At 41.8% G+C, this 26,564-nt stretch overlaps 2 protein-coding genes across 4 annotated transcripts; one reads left to right on the forward strand and one right to left on the reverse strand.

Moving 5' to 3' along the window:
* On the forward strand, window positions 1-26,458 carry LOC131265134 (extended synaptotagmin-2). 2 transcript variants are annotated; one of them, XM_058267505.1, is made up of 11 exons: window positions 1-747; window positions 11,475-11,901; window positions 14,795-14,836; window positions 14,992-15,132; window positions 16,765-17,175; window positions 17,337-17,507; window positions 19,616-19,698; window positions 23,057-23,105; window positions 23,173-23,349; window positions 23,423-24,445; window positions 24,518-26,458. In XM_058267505.1, exons 2-11 carry the CDS (start codon window positions 11,590-11,592, stop codon window positions 24,605-24,607), a joined length of 2,499 nt encoding a protein of 832 aa, XP_058123488.1. In that variant the 5' UTR covers window positions 1-747; window positions 11,475-11,589; the 3' UTR covers window positions 24,608-26,458. The 2 variants fall into 2 exon arrangements, with proteins under 2 accessions (XP_058123488.1, XP_058123415.1); XM_058267432.1 differs by lacking the exon at window positions 19,616-19,698 and adding an exon at window positions 21,941-22,026.
* LOC131265319 (enhancer of rudimentary homolog) lies at window positions 15,232-16,367 on the reverse strand. Of its 2 annotated transcripts, none has more exons than XM_058267688.1 (3): window positions 16,216-16,367; window positions 15,703-15,910; window positions 15,232-15,623 (listed from the first exon to the last, which is right to left on the reverse strand). In XM_058267688.1, the coding sequence occupies exons 2-3, from the start codon at window positions 15,889-15,891 to the stop codon at window positions 15,498-15,500; spliced, it is 315 nt and encodes a 104-aa protein (XP_058123671.1). In that variant the 5' UTR covers window positions 15,892-15,910; window positions 16,216-16,367; the 3' UTR covers window positions 15,232-15,497. The 2 variants fall into 2 exon arrangements, with proteins under 2 accessions (XP_058123671.1, XP_058123597.1); XM_058267614.1 differs by having other exon boundaries at window positions 15,703-15,906; window positions 16,212-16,367.
* Window positions 26,459-26,564: the final 106 nt, after the last annotated feature.

Consider the following 26,564-nt stretch of genomic DNA (forward strand, 5'->3'; position numbering starts at 1 on the left):
GTTTCCGATAGGACGTGCGTAGAGCAGGAAAACGCGTAGCAGTTCCGTGTGGAAAAACAACACCACCTGCCCCCCTGGAGGGTTTAGCATCGACCGATGTAGATGTTTCTCAGAACCCGACCTGAACGCAGTAGAGCCCGGGCAAAAGTGTCCTTCCATAGGATTTAGGTTTGTTTTGGATACACGCAAAAACAAAAAAAAAATACTCAGACATCAAAGAAACGTGACGGAATGTTAGGCCACCGAACCGCAAAACGGTTGTAAATCTAAGCCCAAATTAGGCCGAGCAGTGTTGTGTAAAAGATTACGCCATTCGTACCAGTGCTCTTTTCGTGAACCCTACGTCTGCCTTGGAGGTCACAAAGAAGATTCGAAGTTCGTTTCGGCGGTGACGTTGAAGTGCGTGAGAACGTGGAGTGTTGTTGGTGCGTAGAACCTCTGTGGCAAACTGGAGGTGTTGGCACAGTGTGAATACAAGTGCTGTTGATTATTAATGCACCACAACTGCATCGTTTGAGCTGTGCAAGTGTTTTCGTGTGAAAAAGTGTGGGTAAGGGGGCAAGAGGGAGAGTGCATTTGTTACACCTGACCGACATTGGTGGAGCGCCCTTGGACCAGACTTGAACCATTAATTGACCAGCAACAACAGACCGTAATTGGGCGTCCTTGAAGGGCGCGGCTAAAGGAACCGGAAAGGAATAGGGGACCAAGTCCGACAACACCTACTGGTGACAGTTATTGCTTGAGGTGGGTCATTCTTCATTGCTTCATACACACGGGTTGCTTATCGCGTTCGCATCTTCCACATGGGTGATAACAAATTCACTGTAAATAAACGGTTTCAAGAGACTCCGGAGGCGGAATAATCAATTTGCATAGTTGGATTCTCCATTACCTTTTAGGGTAACTGTACCAATAGTGGTGCACTTAGTACTGTAAATACCAATTAGGTGTAATTTATGAGTGTTAAGAACACAATATTCTACATATTTGAATCAATTATGATCGAAACATGACTTTTCTTCTGAAAAACATCTATTTTCACCGTAAACTATACAAAATACACGAAAAAAAGCGTATTTTTCTTCCTAGTCGGTTGCTCCTATTATGGTGGTATGGTTCCTATAGTTGTGGTATCGTGTTCCTATAGTGGTGGTAGTACGAAAAACTTGAATATATTTTGCCTATAACTTATTTTTGAAGCATATTTCAAACAGAACGGTACAATACTCCTTGACCAATGCATTGTCATTGAAAAGACTGTATTGTTTTACCGAAATATGTCCAATTTTAATTCATAAAAAATGCTTTGAATATTACAGCTAATACCACAGTATATGCTTTATAGTGTATCCTTCGCCTGCTTTGTCTTTTCTTTCCTCTGCTCTTTCTGCTGAGCCTGTTTTCGCCGTCTAAGTCTTGCTTTTTCGATTCCCTCCAGTTCCGCTTTGTTTATTTTGTAGAAACGGAATAAAATCACTACATTTACCTGATTATATTGACCAAAAACGGAATAAAACTAAAATATACTCGTTCCTTTCTTTTGTGTGTTACTTGTGAAAAAATCTATGGCTACTATAGGAACAACTCTGGTTTTTGTGCCTATAGTGGCTCTATGGTGAAAACTATAAAAATATAATAAAATTATGCTAAAATGCACTAAGTTCATGTAAATCAATTATATTGGAGTATGTAAGTAGCGAAATCATATGGTTTTAATGATTTTGTAGTGATTTATAGCCTTAAGAAAACCATGATATTCGTTATAGATTCTTAAGGAATGTAGCATGTTGTGACAACCTGTTTAAAAAATATGAATTTTGGCGCTTCTGTATTACGGAATGGGATGGTTCATCTTTTGAACACTCCGCAGAAGATCAAAGAACATTTCATAGAAGAACAAATAACTTCATTGTATATATATCGGCGTAGAGCTAGGATTTTATTCCACTACAACCACTATTGGTACTAGCTCCACTATGGGTGCACTTACCCTAGAAGGATTGAATTTGTAAAGAAAAGTTTTATCTTCACGCATCAAGAAAGGGTCGAAAACCATTTTACGCTTATTAAATGATTTATTTTTTGTGAATTCCCGCTAACACGGTTTTAGGTACGGCTGCAAAAAAAAAATGAGAAAGCGTATACGTGAGCCCCCAAAACTATTAAACACGTCCACATGATGCAGTTGAATTATTCCACAACCCGAAAACCATTAGTTTGAATATTGATGGCGATCGAATTCAATTCACGCCCCTTCAAGTGGTTCGATCATATTTATGAAGTGGAATGCTATCACGAATAACAAACCTTCTATCCGTATATTTATTTAAACTATCAGCAACTTAAACGGTATAGCTTTTAAAATAGACCGTAGTTTACGTATGGATGGTTGGAGATAAGTTATCAAACTTCTTAGTACGATAAAAGGTGAAAGGCTTTAGTAAACTCCCGCTGCTCGATATGCCCGGCAGCTCAAGTGTCGGGAATGATTAGATAAGTTTTCTTCATGCGGGAAAGCACTGGAGCATTCCCTCAAAAAAGTTTGATTTTCGAACTGAAATAGAAATCGAATTCAAGGCAATAAAGAGAAATAAAAATTTCGCAAACACACCATATGACCTCTGCAATTGGAAGGACCGGTAGCATTCGCCTACTTTTCATTCTTTTTTGTGTAATCCATTGGCAAAGTCTTGAGTACTTCCGTGCAACCGGGTCGTTAGTCACTGTAACCTCCGAAAATGTTGTCAAAGAGCCGTTTTTCATCCCACTCACTTTACCGTCCTTCAAAGGATATATCCTGAGTGTGACCTCGCTTCATAGCAGCCAACCATTTGGCGAATAATTTCTGCTGGTGCTGCCGAATGATTTTTGTTTTAAGTGACCACCATGCAATATATTTCCGTTGTAGATAATTAATTGGCGGCTTAGGTAGAAGAATAGAGAACCTGAAGTGTAATTTTGCTAAATAATTTTCGATTTATTGATTTGATCTATACTCAATCTACTTATCGACGTAACTGTATTTGTGGTTCATCTAGTGAGCGACTAATTGAAGCAATTGAATATTGCAACCCAAACCAGGGCGAGCATAGGGCTATTCAATCATCGATAAAATCAAACATGTTCTAGGTTTTCTCTTGGGGCAACACGTTTTCACTTAAATTCCAAATCCCAAACTGGTCGTACGTGCACGGTATCGGATAGTATCTGTCCGGTACAAATTAATTAGCACTGACCAGAAGTTTCGTAATTGGGACCGGGGCAGCCAACCCACGCCAAGCTTTCGACCTTTCGTATAGCATCCGTGCCCCGTGGGGGCACAATGTGAATATTATGGGTCACAGATGTACGGCATCGCTCTTGCAGGTATCATCAAAATCGACGCCATCCCCTCGGTGGCCAATGATGTCGCATTTAGGAAGCAGGTTGTTCGACACTGGTGGACAGTTTGTTTGCCGAAGCAACTCAACCTACACCTGTCTGACTATTAAAGGGTTTTTAGGCGTGGGGCCGAAAGAAGGACGAGCCTTTGCCGCCGTAAGTATTGTGGTTAATGTGTCGGGAAATACTGGCGCCCCGGCATCAACAGCTTACCAGAACGATTATTCAAGTAGATTACTATCACAACCCGGCTACAAGGATGTAGCTAACATCCTTGACCTTTGTTAGCTCTGGGGATGTCGATGTCACTGTGCGAATCTGCTTGCGCTGCGTAGGTGGAGTAACATTTGACAAATAACCAACCGAAGCCGATGGCGTTTTGTTACGCGAATGCTTGTGCTTCTCCACACGCACGGTATAGGCTCAACCTGCTGCACGATCCATCATGGTATTTTGGGTTGTCCCATCAGCATCCCTTTCACCTGAGCTTCCGTGGCTCGGCCTTGTCCCGAAGGACTAATATACCATGATGCGGAGGGATAACTGGCCGCCCATTTTTCACCTGCCTGGTTTTACGGTGATGAAAGTTGCCCATCATCGTGTAGTACTTCACGCAACGGAACACCAACGTCACCGTGGCCAAAAGCACCATGCTATGTTTTCAAAGCGAAACAAAAATAAACAAAAACATGGGTAGCATAATTTGTTGAAAAGTTTTTTCGAATCGAGAAAAATATGTTATATCATGTTCTACTTTGCGTGCCATATCGCTTACCGTTTCAAGTGTGATTTAAATCATCACTCAGTCAATTGCAAATAGAAATCTCTTGCGGGCAAAGTATGGTCATGTTATTCATTCTTTATCCTTCAATACAATGATATGTTTCCCTAAGCAACTACCCCCTTTGGGGGCCAATTAGTCTTTCCCACCGGATCGAGACAGTTCGCGGAATAATTTTGCACACATTTTGACAGTCAACTCATGCCATGTTTCGTGTTCGTAATCCCTGGTTTTTGTTCGCAGCATCTTTTTTTTCAAAAGCCATTTTTATTTTTCCCCGAACCAATGGAATTTTCCATTGTTGGTGAGATGAAGCAATATGCTCCTCCTAAGCAAAAACATTGTATAAACAGTGGTCAATTCGAGAAATATATACCCCAACGCACTTGGTTTGCGCTTACAACGGTTTGTGAACTTGCAACGGAGGCAATTAATGAACTATCGCTTGTGATAGAGCTTTGATATTTTTCAAGTATGTATCTAAAATTGACACTCTAAACATATTTAATTAAATTTACCGCCAACTCCAAATGCACTTCTGTTTCATTATGAAATATTTGAAATTAATCATTTTTGAGTTACGGATACGCATTAGTACCCCGATGCGGGTCCCCCCACCTTAAATTAAAGGATTTAGGAAAGTGCCATATTGGATAAATTTGCAAACCTTGAGTGTTTAGTTTGCAAACCCTGAGTTTTTATCACCACAACGGGAGTGCAAAAAATATGAATCCAATTCTTTTCATTCTTCTAAATGACGTATTTGCAGGTGTGCTCGATGACGATATATCATTTTAACACCTGGTCAAACATAAAATATTATCAGTATTTCAAAGATTTTAGAGGACTTTAGTCAACACGCATAAATTGCCTGAATGGAACATTTTGATAAAAGCTAGTGCTGCAGAGACGCGAGACTTTTCTCGAGACGATGTTATCCAATCGCCGGAACACATGTCTTCGGGGACGTGGTTTTTCCTTAACGCATTTCGCGCAAGGCAGACATGATGACGATGTTGACATTGATTCGCTTCCCTTGCGACGACAGATCATCGCGAATTCATAGCACGGTGAAATTTAAATCCGGAAATTGCATTGTCTTACCCACCCGGCCGAAATTCTTAATCCTACATTTCAACCACCAGTCGTGAATTCTCGTACGAGTGTGGCATAACGTGAGCAATCCGAGGACGAGCAGTGAGGGAGACAATTCCATCGTTCCATCGTTTGAAATTCAACCCCCAAAAAAGAACAACCGACTCCAATTCCATCATCCGGCCAAGACTGGTTTTGATAATGGCCATTTATTTTCCTCGCTTTACCGTCATTTCTTTTCCGTTCGCTTCACCACGGTTAGATGCTTTAATTAAAACATAAAGGAAACGTTACAATATTAGATGTCCTTGGGCTTTGGGAAGAACAATTTTTCCAACGGCAGCTTAACGTGGTGTGTTTTATTTTCCGGTGGAAATGTCTTTCTCATTTTGTCCTGATGGAAGGAAAATCCTGACGGCCTGCCCGACCGGAACGAGCGGAATCATTGGCGAGTAAAGTGCCAGTGAAAATCGAAAGTGAACGAAGAGAGATGATGAAAAATTTCTTATACCTTCTTCAAATCGACCTTCCGAACGAAGCTGCTGTAGAAAAGCGCGGCTACCGCAATCAAGATGTTTTCCTTTTTTCTTCAGGATTTAGACCGTTTATTTATTCATTTATTTATTCTCCGCGCTTCGGGCCGAATTCCAAGGAGGAATTACATTTTTTCGTTAGTGCAGGCCACACCGGCAATCGTCATGATCATCGAAAGGTTGATTGGATCGTGTTTTATGCGTTCTGGACGCTGTGGATTCCGTCCCGCACAACGACACAGGTGCAGCCACGGTCACGACGATGACATCATCCGCTCGCCGGTGGTCATAAAAAAGAGCAGAAAAGACCAGTGTCTGACCTCATCGGCGACGTGTGTTTGTTTGATGCATTTTTCCCTTCCATCCATGGTATCGGCCGGTGGAAATAAGCGCCATTGATGATCGTACACAAACACACCGATGCGGGTAAAGGGAGGATGCACATTACAACATTCTTCTCCCACCCTTGTTCGGTGGGGTTGCTTGTTGATGCGACGCATTTTACCCCCCGTCGTTTACCAATACTTGGCCGGGCTGAAAGAAGGTCTGCTGCCAAACCCGGGCCAGATAGGGAACCGGCATAGACAAAGTTGGTCCAATCGATTCCCAATCGCGGAAACCAACTTCCAAGTCCTTGGAGCTTCATGGAGAGGCCGTACAAAATCAGAACCCAGGGTGTGTGTTTGTGTGTGAACGTTGACTGTTTTTGCGTGCGTGTTTTTACGACCCAGTCTATTTGGAACCGCGACCAACATAAAACGTGCTGACAACATTTGGGTGCGATTTTTTCGCGTCCCACAGTTAACGTTCACCGCTCCAGTTGGGTAAAGGTGTACACCGTCGTGGGTCTTCCGTCGGAGTTCAAGTTAGCAAGCAAGTTCCAAGGAAGTGGTTGACTGGTGGAAAAGTGTCCAGTGGTAGCGTTAAAATACGTGTTCGAACAGCTGCGAAAGAGGCCGCGAAACAATTCGTCGGAATTTGTCATGTTCGCAAAGTTTTGTGGAGATTGTCGCAGTTTCTGCCACATCTGGGTTCCGTAGCAGCTGATATGTATCTTCACACCGAGAAACCGCTACTCATAAAGTTCCTCCCCAAAAATTTTACCCGGACATCATACGCCTTTCGTTGGGTTGTATGAATTAGCATCTCGCCGAAGAACAGCGTTGTGTAATAATATTCCACGCCAGAGTCAGATCAAGAATAACAGCAGTAAGAGACACCACAAGGATGCGCCCGAGATGAGTAAATTTTGGGGCCACTAATGTATGCCATTTATGGCCGTTGTTGCACGTTGTTCGAAAAAACGAGATGGTCGACCGAAACGATCGTTCTACAGAATGGGGAGCTCGTTAAATTTGGATGTGATGGGGTGTGGTGAGGGATCAAAGATCGAAGGCCCACCAGCATTAATATCGACGTTTCGACAAGACAATTCCAATGTCAGTTAATGAAATTCGGAGAATGCCTTCGTGCTTCAGTGAGACGAAGGGGAGAACAACAATAACTTGTATAAGACACCAGTAACTGATTGATTTTTTTTTGTCCCAGTGGATAAGCGGCACCATTTATCAATGTTTACGACCAGCGGGGGTGGATTTTGCCAGTGGCCTCCTTGTCGGTAATGAACTTTTGATCTTCTTCCAAAGAGAAGTGTAATTGATGTTCGCGCCCGCCCTCCGTTGGTGTGACTAAGCGATCAATTTTTGTTTGAAAAATGCGTCAATTGTGATAAATTGGTAATGTTCCCCCAGAGGCAAAGTTATCGTTGCCATTTTATGATGTAATAAAATCAAATCTGGCACCAATTAAAAATGATCGAGCATTTTATATTGCACTTTTTATCGCTAGCTTTCCTTTGAAGGACAAGCGAAAAGTGCAATTGTTTATACCTGTTGTCTTTAAAATGTCTTTCAAAGTAAGAGTCAAGTTAGCCTCTTTTTGTGTAGAAACCCAGAGATTTATGTAAAAGTGGCCACTACACTGCGTTTGCCAACAACAATCGATCAATAGTAAATGTCTCCATCATGCTGGTATGGAACGAGCTCCACGCTCCACGTACGAAAACATCGGTTTTCCTCCCGGCCGTGGAAAATCGATTCCAAACCAGTCCTCGGCTAGACGGACGGCGCCAACGTGCCAGACAGAGGCAAAAAAAGACGGCAAAACAACAGATCAATCCGGAAGCAATAAAAGGAATGAGCCGGTGGAACTTTCAGCCCGAGAAAATCCTTTTGCCTCCCCACGAAAGTCTAAGTGTCCTCGTGATGATGCGCGGCGTTGGGTGTAAAGAAGGCTGGTTAAATATTATCAGGACAGACAGAAGTACACTTTACTACTTGCCATAACAGGATTAATTTACTAACCCGAATCATTTAGTGTTTCTTCTTTGCTTGTACGGGACGACGTTAAGCATCACAAATTATACTAACTGGATTGGTTATTGGTGTTCGTGCTAGTTCATGAGATACTAGTTTTCTCGAAGTTGTTTTTAGTTGTTTGTTATCTGAAGTAGAAAAATCATAAATGTTTGTTCAACCTCGACAGGTTACAACCACTTGGCACTTTTTCTAATTTTATTGTTGCATGTTAAGCATAAGACTATATTGAAGGAACAATATTGACATCAACGGAAATATTTCGTACGAGCAGATCTTGAAGCCAAGATTAAGTAAGTAAACAAGTGATTTCGCCCACGCACAGCCAAAGTCTTCCTACATCCTTTTCGACACGTACGTTATCCTCGAGAGAACGAACGTATTTTCCTTCAATTTTCCTTTGCTTCTTGCGGTTGCCAAATTCTCGGTACTTTATGCCTTCCTCAACATCTCGAGCAGATTGGAACACATACTCAGCGCTGACTGTACAGCGCCAGAGGCCGACAATAACGGGAGAAAAATGACACACCGGTGGAGCAGTGCCGACAATGCGATGAAGATGTTTCGACTTGCACGAAGCCTAACACGCCTATCGCTCCGAAGTTATGGGTTAAAACGGCAAGCAATGTAAAACACACAGGAAGCAGAGGGATGTAGAGTGGGTAGTAAACGTTCTTGTGTCATCATTTATTTTTAGCGAACGCACTCAATGCGAACGCCAATCGCAACGTGGTTGTGGATCGCGAAAATTGTGCACCATCGTTCTGCCGTTGGTTTCCTTCGCCCGAACTATAGATTGCAATAGAACGTGATCTATTCACTCTTACTAACGATAGTGCAATGAGTATAGGCTGTAATGTAAACAGGAGTGATAAGAACAAAATTAGTTAAACATTTCCGATGGAAACAAACATACGCCGGTAATAGTTCGACATTGCATTACCCTCTCTAAACCCTTGAAGGGCTTTAGGTAAAATTTTAAATTATTTTGCACAGGTTACGTATTCAAAATATTCCGAAGCAGTAATGAAACATTTTTTCGTAAAATAAATTTCCGTTATGTCCATTTAGAACCTGCTGACCAAATACCATTTTCAAGGTATTTGTATTTATTTGTGAGGAAACCAAGTTGCTCTGAGAGACATATGGATGGAACATAACCTAGAACGTAAAGAAGAACTAGTTTTTGATGAAATAATGTTAACGTTTACAAGTTTTCTACAAGTTGCAATAATAGACTTTAATCCATGTTAGCATCAAATTTCTTTGACGTAGCCAATGACGAAGCCAGATATTGAACATACACATTTGATTAGGACGAATGCAATGCTGGAGCTAATTCTATGAGTCTAAGCTCAAGTTTTCATGTTTGCAACATTGGCTTTTTCAAAACAACTAGACTGTTTATTTTTGAACAATTTATTTTACTTTTTACAATTTTATGATTAAATAAAACTACATTTTCCAAGCAATGTATTTAGATTTTAAATTATTTAACACTATTAAAAGACAGGTTATAGACGGGTTAACCTTGAATGGTTCTTCCCTACTTCTCAAATTAACAACACCGTTTCCACGAAGGGTTAAGATAGTTTCGGCGTAACCAGATGTGATAGTGTTATTCTGTTGTTTTCAAACTTTGGGTATCAATTTATCTGTCCCGGATGGGAACCGCTCGGTCAACCGTGTCGTGGGGTGGTGTTCGGGCCTCCATCTCCTCTTGGTGTGTTTGTGTGACGGTTTCATGGTTTGCTGCACACACGATCGTGTGTTTGTTTTCATTTATGAACCAACGACTAAGAACGCGCGGATCGCGAACGCGAGACCGAAACGCGATCATCATCTTCGCGAGAGACATTGTGTGCAGGTGTGCGTCAGATCCGCGCATCCATTGGCGGTGCTTCATCCCCAGTGGCCCCGCCAGAAACCCCCACATGAGGACTGGGGGCCAATATTATGGTGCCACTCCGTGGCAGGCCGAACAGTTTCGTGACCGCGTGTCAACGGTGAAGAACGCTCCTCTGCTCGACGGAGCGTTTTGTAGGTCTCGCGAAAGGTTATCGACGGAACGACGCATCTCGCAGGGTGGAATTTAATTTCGGAACACGATCAGCGCTTGGTTGGTGGTGGCAAAACAGATCGCCCTCCGAAATTCAGCACAGCATGAACAATTTTGGAACGATAAACATTCGACCTAACGATTTAACTCTCGATTTGGCTGTGTGCGTGTGAAGCTAATTTTTGCCCCGATTCCGGTTTTAGCAAGTTTAAGAATTGGAAACAAATTTTACCCCATCGCGAACGCTGATAAAAAGTTAAATAAATAAACGAATCGTGTGTAAAAACCATCGACTGGGAAAAAGAAGAGCTGACCAGACGTTCGTAGATAGTGCTTTCCGAGCTGCAGTTCCAACATGAGGTTTGTGTGATGGAAAGCGAGTAGTAAGATGCCAAGAAAATAAGTGTCAATTTGGGAAAAATAGGTTACCGTTCTGTGAGCCTGCGCCGTCGTCTTAGCAAGATGTTGAATTTCCAACGTATATCAACCCTTGATAGTTCAATCCGTGGTAAATCCTTGCTTCGTATGCAAGGATTCCTTAAAAATTCCCAAAAGTATCAGTACTTTCGAAACTTTATTGCTAACATATTGTTTAGTTTTTAGTGAAATCCTTTTTTCAAGAAATCATTCAAAATACGAATACTTAAGCGAAAATTTATTCAGAGTGCACCTATGTTTAATTTTTTAATAAACAATGATAATTGTGGCATTTTTGTAGAAATACTTTGAATTACAGAATCTTTCTGCAGATTTTTAGAAGTTTCTCAAAGATGCAACGAAATTTCAAGATATTTTGAAATAATATAATTGATTTCACATATAAGGCTCTTTGTTTTAAGAAAAAATAATAAATTACCTGCTTCCTGCCTTTGTAAATTAGTGTAGTAGAAGTGTAATTTTGATAAGAAGTGCATAAAAAGATTTCAACAGATGTAAATTTTCCTATGTACTTTGTGCATAGAAGGGTTATCATGGGCATCCTATTTTCATCTCATTTTACATGTGTAAATTTGTCATTGCCCAATCTATCATTCAGAAGTGACTCAGTATGGTGCAGGATTTTGGTTTTCGTAGTCCACGTAGTATCACTCGGTTTGGTTGCCGGTTGTGAAGTGATTCAATTATCGCTACCTTCAGGTGATGACAGCAGTGCGATGAGATCAGCGTGCAGCCAGTTCTCCAGCATCCAGCACCATCGGCTAATATCGGTTTCTTTCGTTCGTTCTCTTCCCCTAATTCCCGAGCAGTGACTCAACGGCCGGACAGGCACCACCCGTCGACTCAGCCTCCGAGGTCGACAGTCTGCTGTCGGCAGAATCGGCAGACGGTAACCGGGGCCCGGAAGCCGGCAGTCCCGAAACGATGGCCGGTGCCAGCAAGGAGCTGAGCCCCGAGCAGTCGCCCCCGGAGGCGTCGGAGGTGGCACGGACGAAGGACGACAGCGTGATGTCGCTGCTGTACTCGTTTGCCAAGAAGGTGGTCACCGTCGGCATCATCTACTTCGTCGGCTACATGGGCTGGTCGGTGGCGTGGCTCATCACGCCCGTGATCCTGTCGGTGGCGCGCGAGTCCTGGCGCAAGACGAACGACACGCGGCGCAGCGTGGCGAAGGCGTCGGCCGTGGCGAACGACAAGGACGTCATCCTGGCACGACTGCACGATTTGCCAGCCTGGGTAAGTGGATACACCGGTCGAAAATCGGTCGCTTGCGTAATGCGAGCTTCACGCAACGCTGCTTCCAAACCAGGTGGAACTCTTTTCTCCTCGTTGTGGTATTTCTATGCTTTTTACGTACTTCCATTTTAGCAACGAAATGGTTTCAGTGATAATTTAAATTTTGTATAGTTTGTTTTCACCTTGCTAGAAACAACTACCAGGAAATATCAGGAAAACAGCTTTAAAAGTTTATGGGGAAATGACAGGTAGACAATATACTGAGTTATCAAAACTTTGAGAAGTGATTTGTAATGTTACACATATTTTACAGCAGAAATAAGATACCTATTTGATCACAGAAATTTCTCATAGAATTCAAGTCATGTTCAGCTCTAATTGAAAAAATATTCCTCCTGTAAACATGACATATGAGTATGTTCTAGTACCACAGAAATAATCGAGATGAATCACATTTCCTGCCAACGTTAGAGATGTTAGGTCGGTCATTAAATTTTAATCTCTGATTAACTCTGTACAGTAAATTGTCGGTTTTATGTGAGCAAAACAAATGTACATCTTGCCATTTCATTCGTGAATCAAGTTGGCTCTCCGGTTACCTAGCGATTGCTTTATTCTTTCACAATTGTTTTACCACCCCCTTGACGTGTGTATTTACTTTTAAAAGCTAAACCTCAATGTAAACGGTTTGCGTTATTGTGGGAATCAGAAAACGGGTTTCCATTAATGGCACTCTTCTGGACTGGTGGAAAGCGGTTTGCATTATTGATGTCTGAGCTGTGCACAATTCCAAAGGTGCAGTTTGCGAGTGGAAAATTGCCACAGGTTTTCCCAGCCCTTTCGGTGGTTGTATCCCGTGTGCCGGCAGGACATCAAACATTCATGAACAGGTCGGAGGGAGGGAAAATCGTGAAAAACTATTATTTCGTGGTATTTTTTTACTCTTTAAACAGTGTGAACGACAGAAAGAAAAAGATTGTCGGCATTTATTTTCAAAACCATAAATGAGTAAAGCATTTTAATAGGAAACACGTATGATTAATATATATATCGACGCTGGTGCGCTCGGGATTGTCCTCGGTAATGCAGGGTTTATTTTTAACAAGACAATTAGGTCTTTCGGTTTGATAATACTGTCTTGGTGAAATGTCGCTCGCGCACTTGAACCCCGGCGTGTAACGACCATGCCGGTGTACGACCCGACCGGGACTCGAAGCAGATAACGAAACTAGCAAAACCGAAATGCGAAGGCGTTCACCGGGTGCAGGCACATCTTTACATTTTTAATGCTCGTAAACCACCTTCATTTGCGTCGCAAGATGCTGCATGGGGCGGTGGGATACTGCGAGGGTCGTCTGTACCTGCCTGTTTGGGAGGTGTCTTAATTATCGCAACCTAAAATATGTAAACAAATTTTACCTCCTCGACTGGTCCGCTTTTGCTGTTCCCGTATGCAAATACGTGCCGCTGTATGGGGTTTCCCTTTGGCCCGTTTTTGGAAGGACTTTGCGTAGGAAAAGGGGTCTCGTTGTTCAACCGGAGACACGTTATTCTGTTGTTGGCTTATGATTCATTTCATAATTAAGCAAGTTTACGAGACAAAAATTTAGATTTGAACTACAAAGCTCTCGTTGGTTGGAGATCGTTGTAGCGTAAAATGTTGAATACCTGGTTCAGAAGTTTCTTTCACTTTCCAAATAGACGAAAACATTTATTGTTGGCCGTCCTTTTGAGTAATTCTATTTCCCTTAGCTCGTTAAATGTAAAATGGCTTCCACCAGTTACGAGTTCCATTTTTTTTGTATCATAATTTCGTGAACCAAATTACGCTTGTTAACCTTAAGCGTTTCTCGAGGTGAGGTTTTAGTGTTTTGCGGAAAACGCTTCCAGAGGGTGTCACCCAAGGTAACGCCTTCAAATTAGGATCCCCAACAGCATACGAAGAACATGAGCTAAAGGTTTTCCTCGAACCTATAGGCGGATACCTATGCGGTGGATCGATCAGTGAACGATACGAAATGGAAAATGTGTAAAATGATTTCTACTTGCAAATGTAAACGATTCACCGCCCAGTCTTTCGGAAAGGGAAAACCGACCGACGGAGTACTTTGCGGGTTGGCAGGTACCAGTTTATCGCCATGCCTCGGGCAGATGGTGGACGGTGGGGCAGTTAAAAGCTGCAGTACAATTCTCTACAAGGAGCCCAGTTTTTCGTACGTACTTAAAAAAACGAAGAAAGAACCCCGCGTTGAACGACGGCAAAACGCGGGAAAAGCATGTAAAGTAAGGTAGCCAGTAATCGTTTTTCACTTCACTGGCGCCGGTAAGTGGTGTTATCCTGCCTTTGTGCAGGTCGTCGCCAGGCACCGCGTGTTCGTTGTTCCATTTTTTTTCATATACAAACTGTACTCTAGATCTGATCACCGTCGTTTATCGTTCGCGCTGTATTTTTCATATCTGGCGCCGAGGTCGAGGAAATGCTCTTCTCTACTGTAACACGAAGCTTCGGATGGTTTTGGATAAATAGTGAACCCCTAGAGTACGTGTGACCGCAAAAAAGGCTAGCGTGTAGCATGCGGCACTTCAGGGTGGTTCAAAGGATGTGTTACTTGAGCCGTGGTCTAATTGAGGCCGCCAGGTTATGCAAAGGATTTTCTTTCGCAAAGATATTGTACTTTTTTGCACCAGGAAGCAATAGGACAAAGTTAACCATTACTACATGTGGCGAATGGAAGAAAATTTTTTAAATTTTAGATGTAATCATTAAATTCATCGTTATAAAATGTGCAACTACATGTACACTTAACTTAAAATTTTGTAGGCACTTATTTCGTTTATATTCAAGTTAATTGAAATTGAAATTGATTTAAATTGTATGCTACTTTCATTACAGGTCTTCTTCCCAGATGTCGAGCGTTGCGAATGGCTGAACAGAGTAAGCAAAAAACGATCTATTTCCGTCTATTTAGTAACGCTCGTCTCATTTCTAAACGAGCTTGTTTTGCCTACAGAGTGAGGGAAAAATATCCAGACACTAACGTAATTCACTTTCGTTTCCAATCAATTTTTCAACCCGAAATTGCACACCAGATCCTGAAGCAAGTTTGGCCAAATGCCAATTTTTACGCGAAGAATCTCATCAAAGAATCGATCGAACCGAACATCCAGCAGGCAATGGCCGGCTACAAGCTGAATGGGTTCAAATTCGATCGAATGATCCTCGGAACGATCGTAAGTATCTTCATTTTTTACCTAATCTTTACTACTAACCTACCGGGTTGGGAAGTATTAATCACTTATCATTAAAATAAATGCAATGAAATCGCCGTATCCAGTAAAAAAGTTTATTGAACCTTCTTACATCGCATTTATTACGGGATGATGTTAATCTGAATAGTTGATTACATAAATCTTACATTTTACTTCATTCGGTTTTCCCTGTCTCCGTGAAAAAGCAACGTGTTCTGCAGGTCACGAGGACATGGGTTTATAAGTTCATTTTGTACAGAAATCCATTTTCGATTGGTGATAAAATATGAGAGAATAATAAAATGCACGGTGTAACCTAGAACGATCTCGAGATGAACACGAGATCTCTATTGTACTGTAGATCCGGCCGCCTGCCGAAGCAATACGTAGATTTTTTCCTTAATCCATTCCTTATTGTACGGTGCGTATGTATTCGTCGACTTTTGATATACGAGGCAACTGAGGTCGATCAGCTGAAAGAGAATTTGTTTGTGTAAAAATAAAGTCAAGGAACAGTCTTCGAAGGAATGCGAATAATTAGTAAATTCATACCTGATCCACAAAGTCAAAAAGCTGGCTGATGTCGTAGGTTATCGTCGGTGTATTCGGATTACGTCGCTTCAGTTGCTCCTCGTAGATTTTACATACTCCTTCCATACACTCGTTCACACTTTCGTAGTCACTGTAGGTTCGAGTTTCCGGATGTTCTCCCGGCTGCACCAGCAGTATTGTGTGGGACATTTTAATATCAAATTCCTGCCTGTGTTGTTTGCAATGGAAAATAAGAGCAATGAGCAATTTTGGAACTGCAGTAAATAACAACAAACACAACCGAAGCCAACACCATTTCTGCCTGACCAAATCGTTATAAAATGGTATTATAAGGAGTAGTTTTATCCCCAACACCACGAAGTGTATGTTGACAGCAGACTACACTGAGTTTAACAGCCAAAAATGATAATATTTGACTGTCCGTAGCATCTTTTCTGAAAAGGCCGGAAGATTCTCGAAAATGGAAGCGTAAACATAACCACACTTGTGCGTTCAAACTCAAGAACCACTTACCCTTCAGGTTACGACACCGAAGCAACTATTTAACAGTTTCTAGTTACGGTGGAATATTGATTGTATGATTTGAGGTAAACGATTTGATGAATACAAAACAATTCGCGAGTTTTTCCGAGCGCAATCGAAATAACGTCCTTACTTGGGAACTGCTGCTTTGACTCTGATGACAGCCGGGGTTTTGTGAGTAGTGTGGTGCACTTGGATTGGGAGTCACGAATCTGATCCGATCCGACAAAATCGTTGCATGGGTTCATAACATTAACCCTTCGATGCAGTTAGTTGACAGTAAATTAAATTTATCGTTACATTTTTATTTATTGTAGTTAATAAATATATTTTTAATCAAATGTTCTATCAATAATTATTGGTTTGGATTTTTCAATATCTGTTTCGCAGTCATAAGTCCTATTGATAGAGCGTTGGGGATTCGGGCCGTTTATTCTAAATTATCCGGCAATAATAAATTTATCGTAGTTTTAAACAAAATTCTACATTCAAACAGCCTTTGATACTAAATTATGTTATATTTACAATTTTCTTGGATAGCCTCCCCGCATCGGTGGTGTCAAGGTGTATGATAAAAATGTGTCCCGCAACGAAATCATTATGGATTTGGACCTTTTCTACGCCGGTGATTGCGATATCAGCTTCGCACTCAGCGGCCTTCGGGGTGGTATCAAAGATTTTCAGATTCATGGCACGGTTCGCGTGATTATGAAGCCACTGATTTCGCAGATGCCGCTGATCGGTGGACTGCAAATTTTCTTCCTCAACAATCCAAACATCGACTTCAATCTGGTCGGCGTCGTCGATCTTCTCGATATGCCCGGTCTGAGTGATATCCTGCGCAAGATTATCGTCGAGCAGGTTGCGGCCATTATGGTACTACCGAACAAGTTGCCCATCGTGCTGAGCGATGGAGTGCCGGCACTTTCCCTGAAAATGCCAGAACCAGAGGTAAGTGCAAAAGTGATGAAAATTTAAAATGGACAACTTTACACATTCATTCTAGTAAATTTGTGTTTCACTCAAGTTTATCATTCTCTCAAAGTAATCAAGAGGTAAATTGAATTTATGATTTCGTAAAGGCTAACCGAATTGCCATTTGGCTTCCACAGGGCGTACTCCGTATTCACGTGGTCGAGGCTAAGGACCTCATGAAGAAGGACATCAGCGTGCTCGGCAAGGGCAAGTCCGACCCGTACGCCATCATTTCCGTCGGCGCACAGCAGTTCCGCACGCAAACCATCGACAACACGGTCAACCCGAAGTGGGACTACTGGTGCGAGGTAAGAGCCCATTAAGCGCCCCCTGATTGATGGTACACAACCCGGCGTTGAGCAGGCAAATCCATGCAAGTCTGTCGGGAATTTCGTTCATAGCCCGAACGCTTGTTCATGTTTTTAAGATGAAACGTTTACGATGAAACGTGGGCGAAAAGCCTGGATTCGGCTCGTTAGAGCTCGGTGGATTTTCACGGTCATCAAAATGGCGTAGTAGAGACAACGTAGGTGGGCGTTATTTTTTTTGGGACCGTGCTTGGAAAATTTAGTTTTATTGAAGACTGATAGATGCTTGACGTAACCAAATGATTCCATTAGTTTGGTTCTGGTATACTTCTTCTATACGGGTATTATGGTAGGTTCGATTTTAATACGATTACGGCTGTTGGATTAAAGCAACAAAGGACTTCTGAGGACAACAGCCTCTGTGCCACGTCCTTAACTAACCTCCGACAACGAGAATAATGTTTACCCAGGTGTACAGTGCATGTGTTTTGTGAATTTCTATGTTCGTCCACATTCTGACGTTGATGGAATAGTTGTTTCTATGGCCAAACTGTCTACTACTTGTGTACACTAGAGGGATCATAGGTGTCAATTTTCTCTGGCGTAAGTGTGTTTGATGTGTGCATGATGATCCGCGTGTTCCTTTGTCTTTTCTTGTTATTGTGGTGTCATGGAATACACTTACTGTAATCAGGCAGAGGAACAATTAAATGAACTACATAAAAACACACATATCAGCCTTTATTTTACAGGAACCTATAAAAATGTTTAAGTTTCTCTGTTCCTGTTCAAGGGTTCTCGATACTTTAACGATCAACATATAACAAACATACAACAATACACTGAATTGCACAGAGTGCATCCTTTTCTATGCAATACAAGCACCAGTAGATAGAAGTAAACTTGCTAGGTAGGCGTTGAAAGCAATAAGATAATGATAAACAAATCATTCGCAAGTTGTAAATTTTCCTCACTTCATTTCACCAACCGCTCCGAGGCGCACGCTGTCAATACAGTGTATAATAAACTAACTGCAGCTACAGGATGTGGCCAAATGGAGAATGGAATGGCTTCCATTTGAGCTTTGCATTTTTTCACCTGCATAATATAGTACCGGCCGTGGCCATCATTAAGCAAACGAATTTGTTTGAACCTTCTTTGTCACTGCAGATTTCGGAGATTCAACAGAGATGTTTGTGCTTTTGCCTCCATTTTTCATGCTTGGCATCGGTTGCCCATTGCGCCAAGTGGCACGTCAAGCAAAAGCTTATCGCATGGACCGCAACTGCTCAACATACCGACAGGACAGGTGTTTTGTTTTTTTTTGCTATTTGTTTGACAAGTTCGCGTTTGTTTCGTTCGTTGCAAAAAGAGCAAAGGTGAAAAAACTATTTGGTCGTGCTAAAATATTCAAACCACGGTATGGTGGATCCCAACGAGGAGATTCTGCGATCCCTGGAGCATCGTTAGGTTGGCTCGGCCCGAATCATTGTTCTCTCTAGTCCTCAGGCAGGTGTTTGCTTAGGAGTAGGTGTATCTGGTTGAACTTTGTGGGAGCGAGCATTTTAATGGTCAGTTTTTTATGTGTTTATTAAAATTCATTACTGATTTGCTGTGCTCGGGTCCCACCCATAGTGCGGACGAGGCCATAAAACTTATCGCGTTATTTTAAGGAGTTTCATAACGGTTTGGTTCAGTTGTAATATTTACAACTTTGGCCAATACTTCTTTCCTTGTATTTTATTTAAAACCTTTTTGTTGATATAGTTTATTTAACTATTTAGAATGTATCCTGCTTTTTTATTGTCATATTTTCGAATACGAAATGAATTGGCTTCGAAAATGAATTGTTTTGCCACTATCTGAGGTAGTTTTTATTTCAAATTTTCGGAATTGGCTGTCTATACGGCTAGTAGTAGGGAGATTTGCATACCCCGTTCGCGTAGAAATTTTCCAAAGGGCAAATCGAATAATTCTGACCGCGACCGCAAACTTCGAATCAATTACTCGTTTTCACTGTGGACAAAAATCCACGCCCAACTGGTGCCAACAAAAAGCGAAATACCCAACCACGACCAACACCTTCCCCCTCCCCCTACTACCTGCAGGCTCTTATCCACGCGGAAAGTGGCCAAGCACTTCAGGCCGTAATCAACGATGAGGACGCCGGCGAGGACGAACTGTTGGGAAGGTGAGCTAATTCGTTATTTGTGTTCCGTTTTCTTCCCCTTTGAAATCCGGTGGTTTTGGTTAACTTTGAACTTAGTTAGACTCCTAGAATCTTTTTTTTGTTTTGTTTTTAATGGACCATTCGGTAACTACCTTTGCTGGGTTTTTCGTGTATTATTTATTGTTTTCCAATATCCCACTAACCGTACATTATTAATTATCGTTAGTTCAATCTTTATTGTTCAACCATTTTGGCTAACGTTGAGATGTGATCTGTATGAGTTTGATAAGTTTGTTTGCTAATTGTGTTTAACTTTATGTTATTCAACTTTCTAATCCCCGCTTATTTCTACTAATTTCTATTCCTTTCTTGTGTGTTGCATTTTGTGTTTGTTCGGTTTCATTTCAGAAAATTGCTAACTTTTGCTTTGCCATTTTTATTTATGTAACACCTATATTTTTGAGGCGTAAATCTGTCAAACAAAGTTTTTCATGTTACTATTGCGGAATGCTTTTCGGTAGTGTCCCGCCTCATTACTGTTCGCGTTCCTGGTGTTGTTCAATGTTCAGTTATTCGTTGGTTCGTTCAATGCTTTTCGGTACCATTGCAGCGTTCTGGCTGTCGTACACCGTTCTTTGTTCGTATCTGGCTGTCGTACACTTGTTCCATACATACATTTCCGGTCGTTCGTGCATTGCTGATTCTCCGTTGCTGTATTGCTTCACATTTTGCATTTTGCAATCATTGTATCGTCGACGAAGGATATCAAATGCAGTGGCATCTTGAGTAGGGTTGAACTTGCAGCATATAGGGATGGTAAAAGTTGCTCTCCATCGAATTTCTCTTGATTACGAGTTGTATCTATAATTCAAGTGCAGTTTCACCACTAAAAGGCACCATTGCGTGTGCTCAAAGTCTGCGGGATTAAAGGGAAGCGTGCATCAGCATAGGATATGGTTGATACTAATCGAAGTGTAATTTTCTCTAGGCCGAAGTCAATGCCATACTCGGGCAAGAGATTGAGCTCAACCTGTGGGATTGGGACCCGGGCTTCCCCGGGGTACAGAACGACGATTTTCTCGGCAGGTGGTGATGATGTTTCTCTCTGTAGTTTGCTTCTGTTTGATCATTATTTGTTTGTTTGTTTCCGTTTGTTTCGTTTGAAAATGTTTTAGTATTTGTTCATTACGTTTCCATTCATATTAGTGTGTTGAGTCATTCAAAATATCATTATTATTTATTTTTCCTTCTATTTACTCTCTACTTTTACATTTCCGGATCCGCTGCACTGGGTTCGAGTTTTGTTAACCTGTTCTGTAAAGAGTTTGTTGAAAGCTTGTGTTGAAAATCTGCCCGCGCCGATTCTGCAGCAAACCTAACGGTTGGGAAAGTGTGGACGTTAATTTTAAAATCAAACTTCAACGCCTCCTCTGTACAATCCATTGCTCAAAAGCATAGACAATGTTAGCAACCAGCTTATACCAACACCAGCGGGATCGTTTCCTGTCTTTTCACTGTTTTTTTTTATTTCTTTCAACTGTACACTTTGAAACCCATGTAAATAATTGCACAACCAGAAATGGTTCGGCACTCCTCGGAAAGCTTGCTTCAAACATTTTGGAAGGCGCACCTCAGACAAATGAAGCACAGTATATACTTTGGTATTTATGTTTCGTACACTGACACACAGTTCTTGTGAACGAAGTGTGCAAAACTGTGAACATAATTTTTTTAACTCATCTTGGGTGGAACACGCAAAAATCTCTGTACAGAAACCTGCACTATTGGCCTATACCGCTGCAAAGCAGTAGCTTGACAGACCCGCGTGTTATTGCATATTGCCTGTGATAACAATGAGCGGGGCTAGTGATAGACGCCATTTTCTTTCCTACTAACAAAACTAATAATAATAATATTCTTCTTTCTCTTCTCGTCCTTCTCTGTCTGTTTTTCCTCTGCTTCTCGTGCGTTTGTTGTGCTACGTTGCGTAAACTGTGCGTGACTTTCATACGTCCCAATTTCACATTGTGGTTCATTTTATCCACACGCTATCCCCATGATAACCCCCTGGTATTACCATGACCCTCCTGGTGTGTACTGACGTTTCAAAACGTTGGTTCTATTTATGCATTCCGGATGTTCCATTTCCGGTATATCCATTTATCCGATTTTTTCGTCCTTTCCTATACTCCTTTCTCGAACTCCTACGCTAACCTCTACCATCTTCGTATCATCATCGCAAACAACAACAAACCGTTAACAGGCCTGTGTTGACGTTACGCATCAAACGTTGATTGGCATAAAGTTATTCGACTGGGATCGAACCGGTGACCACGACCCACTAGGAAGGTTCGCAAGCAATCAAGCAAGCAAGCTTATATAATTTCTTATAACCCTATATAACTCTCTAACACCACCAATATGGGCCAATCTGTCGCTCCGTCTCTATCTCTATCTCTTAATACCTCTTTCTCTGACTGAATCTTTTGCTCACTAACCTGGTCCACATAACTTTGTCACTGTTTCTTTTGCTCCTACTTCGCTTCACTGCTTGAGCTTTAAGCGCTCTATCGTTTGTCCGTTCGTTTTTCGAATCGTTGTTTTTGGTGTTGCATCTTTTCATCGTTTAATTTACTTCCTTCTTACACTATTTATTACCTGTTTCTCATCGTTTTATTTTGCAAATTGAAGTTGCATATTTTGATGATTGTTTTTCGTTTCATTCGGTTACTTCTTTTTACAATGTTCTTTTTATTGGCATGCAATCTATTACATAGAAGATTTATTACATTGACATCAAGAATTATACTAGTATTTTTTGTTATTATTATTTATTGTATACACTAAATCCTCTATTGTCACTTTAAACTGTCTTATTCCACTAGTATTGTGCACTTCATTGGGGGTTCTATTCGATATTTCATATTACCATTTCTGTAAGAGGATATGTTTTTCATGCTCGGTTTTAACTGTTGGTTTACCTAATTTCATGTCCATCTTAATTTTTCAAAATAAAAACTCAACATTCGTTTGAGAATATACTTAATATTCATATTGAGAAAGCAGTCTTAAGTTATTGAAGTAGTTTCTATCTACATGTTTCTAATCTCTCTTGTACTTTGGCTGCGATGTTGAGGCCAATAGAGCTTGCTACGTTAACACTACTTTATATTTGCATTTTGTTACCCCACAGTAACTTAGACAATCTCGTATACTAAATCATTTATGTTACACTCTGCATGAAACTTGCGCCTCCATATGTAATGGTATATTTTCATACATAACATGGGTAAATACTAACGTATTCCTTTCGTCCAATCCCTTTGATGTCGTGCAATATGGTTGTTTTGAAATATTATTTCAAACCAACCCCAAATAGAGCGACTGTGGAAATCAGCAGCGTTACCAAGAATGGTGAAATCGATACGGTAAGTTTTGCTGGAAAATAAAATGAAAAAACGTTGCTTAATTTTGTAACTGTTTGCAAAATTGTAGTGGCTAACACTGGAGCAAGCGAAGCATGGTTTGGTGCACCTGCGGATGACCTGGTTTAGGCTGAGCTCCGAAAAGTCCGACCTGAAGGCAGCGCTGGAAGAAACGCAGCATCTCCGGGTGACCTCCATGAGTACCGCTCTGCTGACAGTCTTTATAGACTCGGCTAAGAACCTTCCGGTAAGACAGCATGAAGGAAACGGCTAGTCAAGAGTACCTTGAATAACTAGTGTGTCACTCTACGGAATTACAGCAAGCTCGCCAGCAGTCTCAGCCAGATCCGTATCTAGTACTGTCCGTTGGCAAGAAGAACGAGCAAACCTCGGTTCAGATGCGCACTGATGCCCCAGTCTGGGAGCAGGGCTTTACCTTCCTCGTTGGCAATCCGGATAACGACACGTTGCAGCTGAAGGTGATCGATCAGAAGACGGGTAACACGATCGGCTCGCTCACCTACATCCTTAGTGCGCTGATGGAGAAGAAAAATCTCGAGATCATGTCGCAGCCGTTCCAGCTGCAAAAGTCTGGCCCCGAGACAAAGCTTATCATGTCATTATCGCTGCGTATTTTGAAGCGCCATCGCGAGCAGGAAGTCTCGGTGGGATCACCGGACCGTGCGTCGGTTTCTGAGGCGGACAGTGTCCTATCACGTACCAGCTCTATCCGCACGTCGACCTCGTTGTCACAGTCGCAAGCCGGGCAGCAGCCTTCGGCAGACGCACACCCGACGCAGGGTGAATCGGGCACTGGGCTGGCCCATCAAGGAAGCGTCCGCAAGCAGGAGTCGCGTAAGTCGACCAATTCGGCCATTCTGGAGCAGATGTCAATCCAGGAGGAACCATTTGTAGTGTCCACGCTAAACACGGCCATGATGGGTACCCCGCCACGCAGCCCGAATCTCAGCGAGGGTGGCACGGAGCTGCTACGCCGAAGCCCCAGCACCACGTCTTCGGCCGGATCGGCTGGACTCGGACGTATCCAGCTTACGGTTGCATTTAGCGTGCAGCGACAGCGTCTGCTGGTGATCGTACACAAGATCAGCAATATTCCGCTGAAGGACCCGAGCAACATTCCCGATCCGTACGTGAAACTGTACCTGCTGCCGGGTCGGTCGAAGGAATCGAAGCGCAAGACGGCCGTGGTGAAAGATAACTGCGATCCAGTGTTTGATACGACGTTCGAGTACATCATCTCTAACGCGGAGCTGGTCAACTCGGAGCTCGAGGTGACCGTATGCACCCAGAAGGGTTTCTTCGGCAGCCCAGTCATTGGCATGGTAGGCAGCATACCACAACATTAGGCGCGGAAGTGTATGATCCTATTCATATTTCACTACTTTTCGTTTTAGCAAAAACTTATGCTCAACGATCCGGACATTTCCAGCGGGCAGGGCATCAAAGCGTGGTACGATCTGCTGCCGGAGTCAAAGTTTGAATAAATCCGGCCATTGTGAAGCAAAGTCCAACCGTGAACTGCAGTTTGAATCGTTTGAATGTGTTGCTTTCGTCGTTTATTGTTGCCGAACGCAGAGTCCAGTGAAAGCATCAAACAAATTGTGTTGAAAACACCAGCATTTTAAGTTGAAGGCGTATTTTTGAACGTTTATTGTGTGAAGCATTTGGCAAAGCTGCTCACTGCGCTACATAGCTGATTATGTTCGTTAAAATTTATAGTTATGTAAATGTTCTAAACTTATGTTCATGTTAGAAAAGCTAAGCGTAAAAGTTAACAACGTATTGCATATTTTTATCTCCAGGAAACACTCAAGGATAATGTGACATTCAGATGGTAGGACAACAGAAGTGTATTATTATAATATACATATATATAAAACGTCTCCGAATTGTGCCGTGAGACTTTAAACGTTTAACCAATCATGACTATAATTCAGTACACTCATTCATCCAACATAAAGCAGCTGAAAAGGGGTTTTACCAAATAACAAACATGTCTACATGTACATACGCTGATAGATGAATGATGATACGCATTTCAAAAAACCAAAACCATGTGGAGAGTTATTGTGTCACCTACCTTCGTAGTTGGTAGAATTATTCCAGTCTATTTTTTCCTCTAGTAAACTTGGATGAAGATGATCATCCAATCGGTAGCTCTTGAAGTAGACGATGCTTCTTTTATGCAACATTCTTCCTAGTACGGAAAGAGGTCAAACAAAGAAATCTTTGATCGGTATTCTGGTCGATTCCGCGCATCGCTTCGTGGGGATCGTACCGAGCACCGTACGAAAGTTGTCTCCAAAATGTGTCAATTATGAATTCCCTCTTCTCTGCCGCGGACCGGAGGGTTTCTTAGCAGAATGTAGTTAGCTGTTTGCCGAACGCCACGGAGTGAAGTGTCGATCGTGCACTGTATGCTGCTCGTTTAGTGATCGCGCTTTGCAAATATGATGTAGTCAGAGGGAAGGGCTTTCAGGGAAGGTGTTTAATCACCTGGATGGAACTCAATGGTTCGTTTTTACGTTAGCGAGCAGTTACAACTGGAAGAAAACGAATCTACGAACTGCCGTTTGTTTACCTACGCGTCAACGCGAAGGAAAATCGTGTTCAGTGTGTACATACTACTTTGCCTTGAGAACGTACAGCACGCCACATGCACATGCACGAGGGATTTCTTCGTTTTTTTTGCTATTACCTTAGCTGCACCCATGTTTTTCACCACAAGAGCATCAATTGAATAAGCATTGCGGACGAAATGGCTACGGCAAATAAATATTGTTACATTAAGCTATAGATAAAAAAGAGCAAAGAATCTACAGAGCTTACTTATACTTATAAATTTTCAGCCTAGCATAGCATAGCAGAGCTTAAGAATCACACAACAATCTATCGCGCTGGTACAAAACATGTAGGCCGCTTTTAAAATGTAGAACATCACAATCGTTTTCATACATAAATATTCAAAAACAACAATCAAATATAGATGAAACAAATGTTGATGCCAGGAAAAATGTGGAAATAACAATCCTCACTGGGGAACATGATTGGAAAGAGTGAGAATGTACGCCTTCGGTAAATTTTGCATAAAAGATCTTTAAAATTGAAACAGAAGCATAATAATGTAACATCCGCACATATAGATAAACAAAAATCAATAATACATCGTGATGCACGTGCTTGTATTTTCAAGAATATTCAAAAACAAAATGTTCACAAAACATTTACGGTGCACAAAAGCCTAAAATTCGTTGTGCTTCAAGTGATATATGACACTTTGTAGTTATTAAGTTGTAAAGGGTCGTCGTTTCGTAAATGATAATAAATCTATTTAATAGGGCATACCATGTTTTTTTGGCTATTTTGTTTTCAGTTTAACCGTTTTGCAGTAGATAATATGCATCGAACTCTAAAGTGTCACAGATCTCATGAAAAACGTTA

This window comes from Anopheles coustani, chromosome 3 (genome assembly GCF_943734705.1).
Source record: "Anopheles coustani chromosome 3, idAnoCousDA_361_x.2, whole genome shotgun sequence".
NCBI lineage: Eukaryota > Metazoa > Arthropoda > Insecta > Diptera > Culicidae > Anopheles > Anopheles coustani.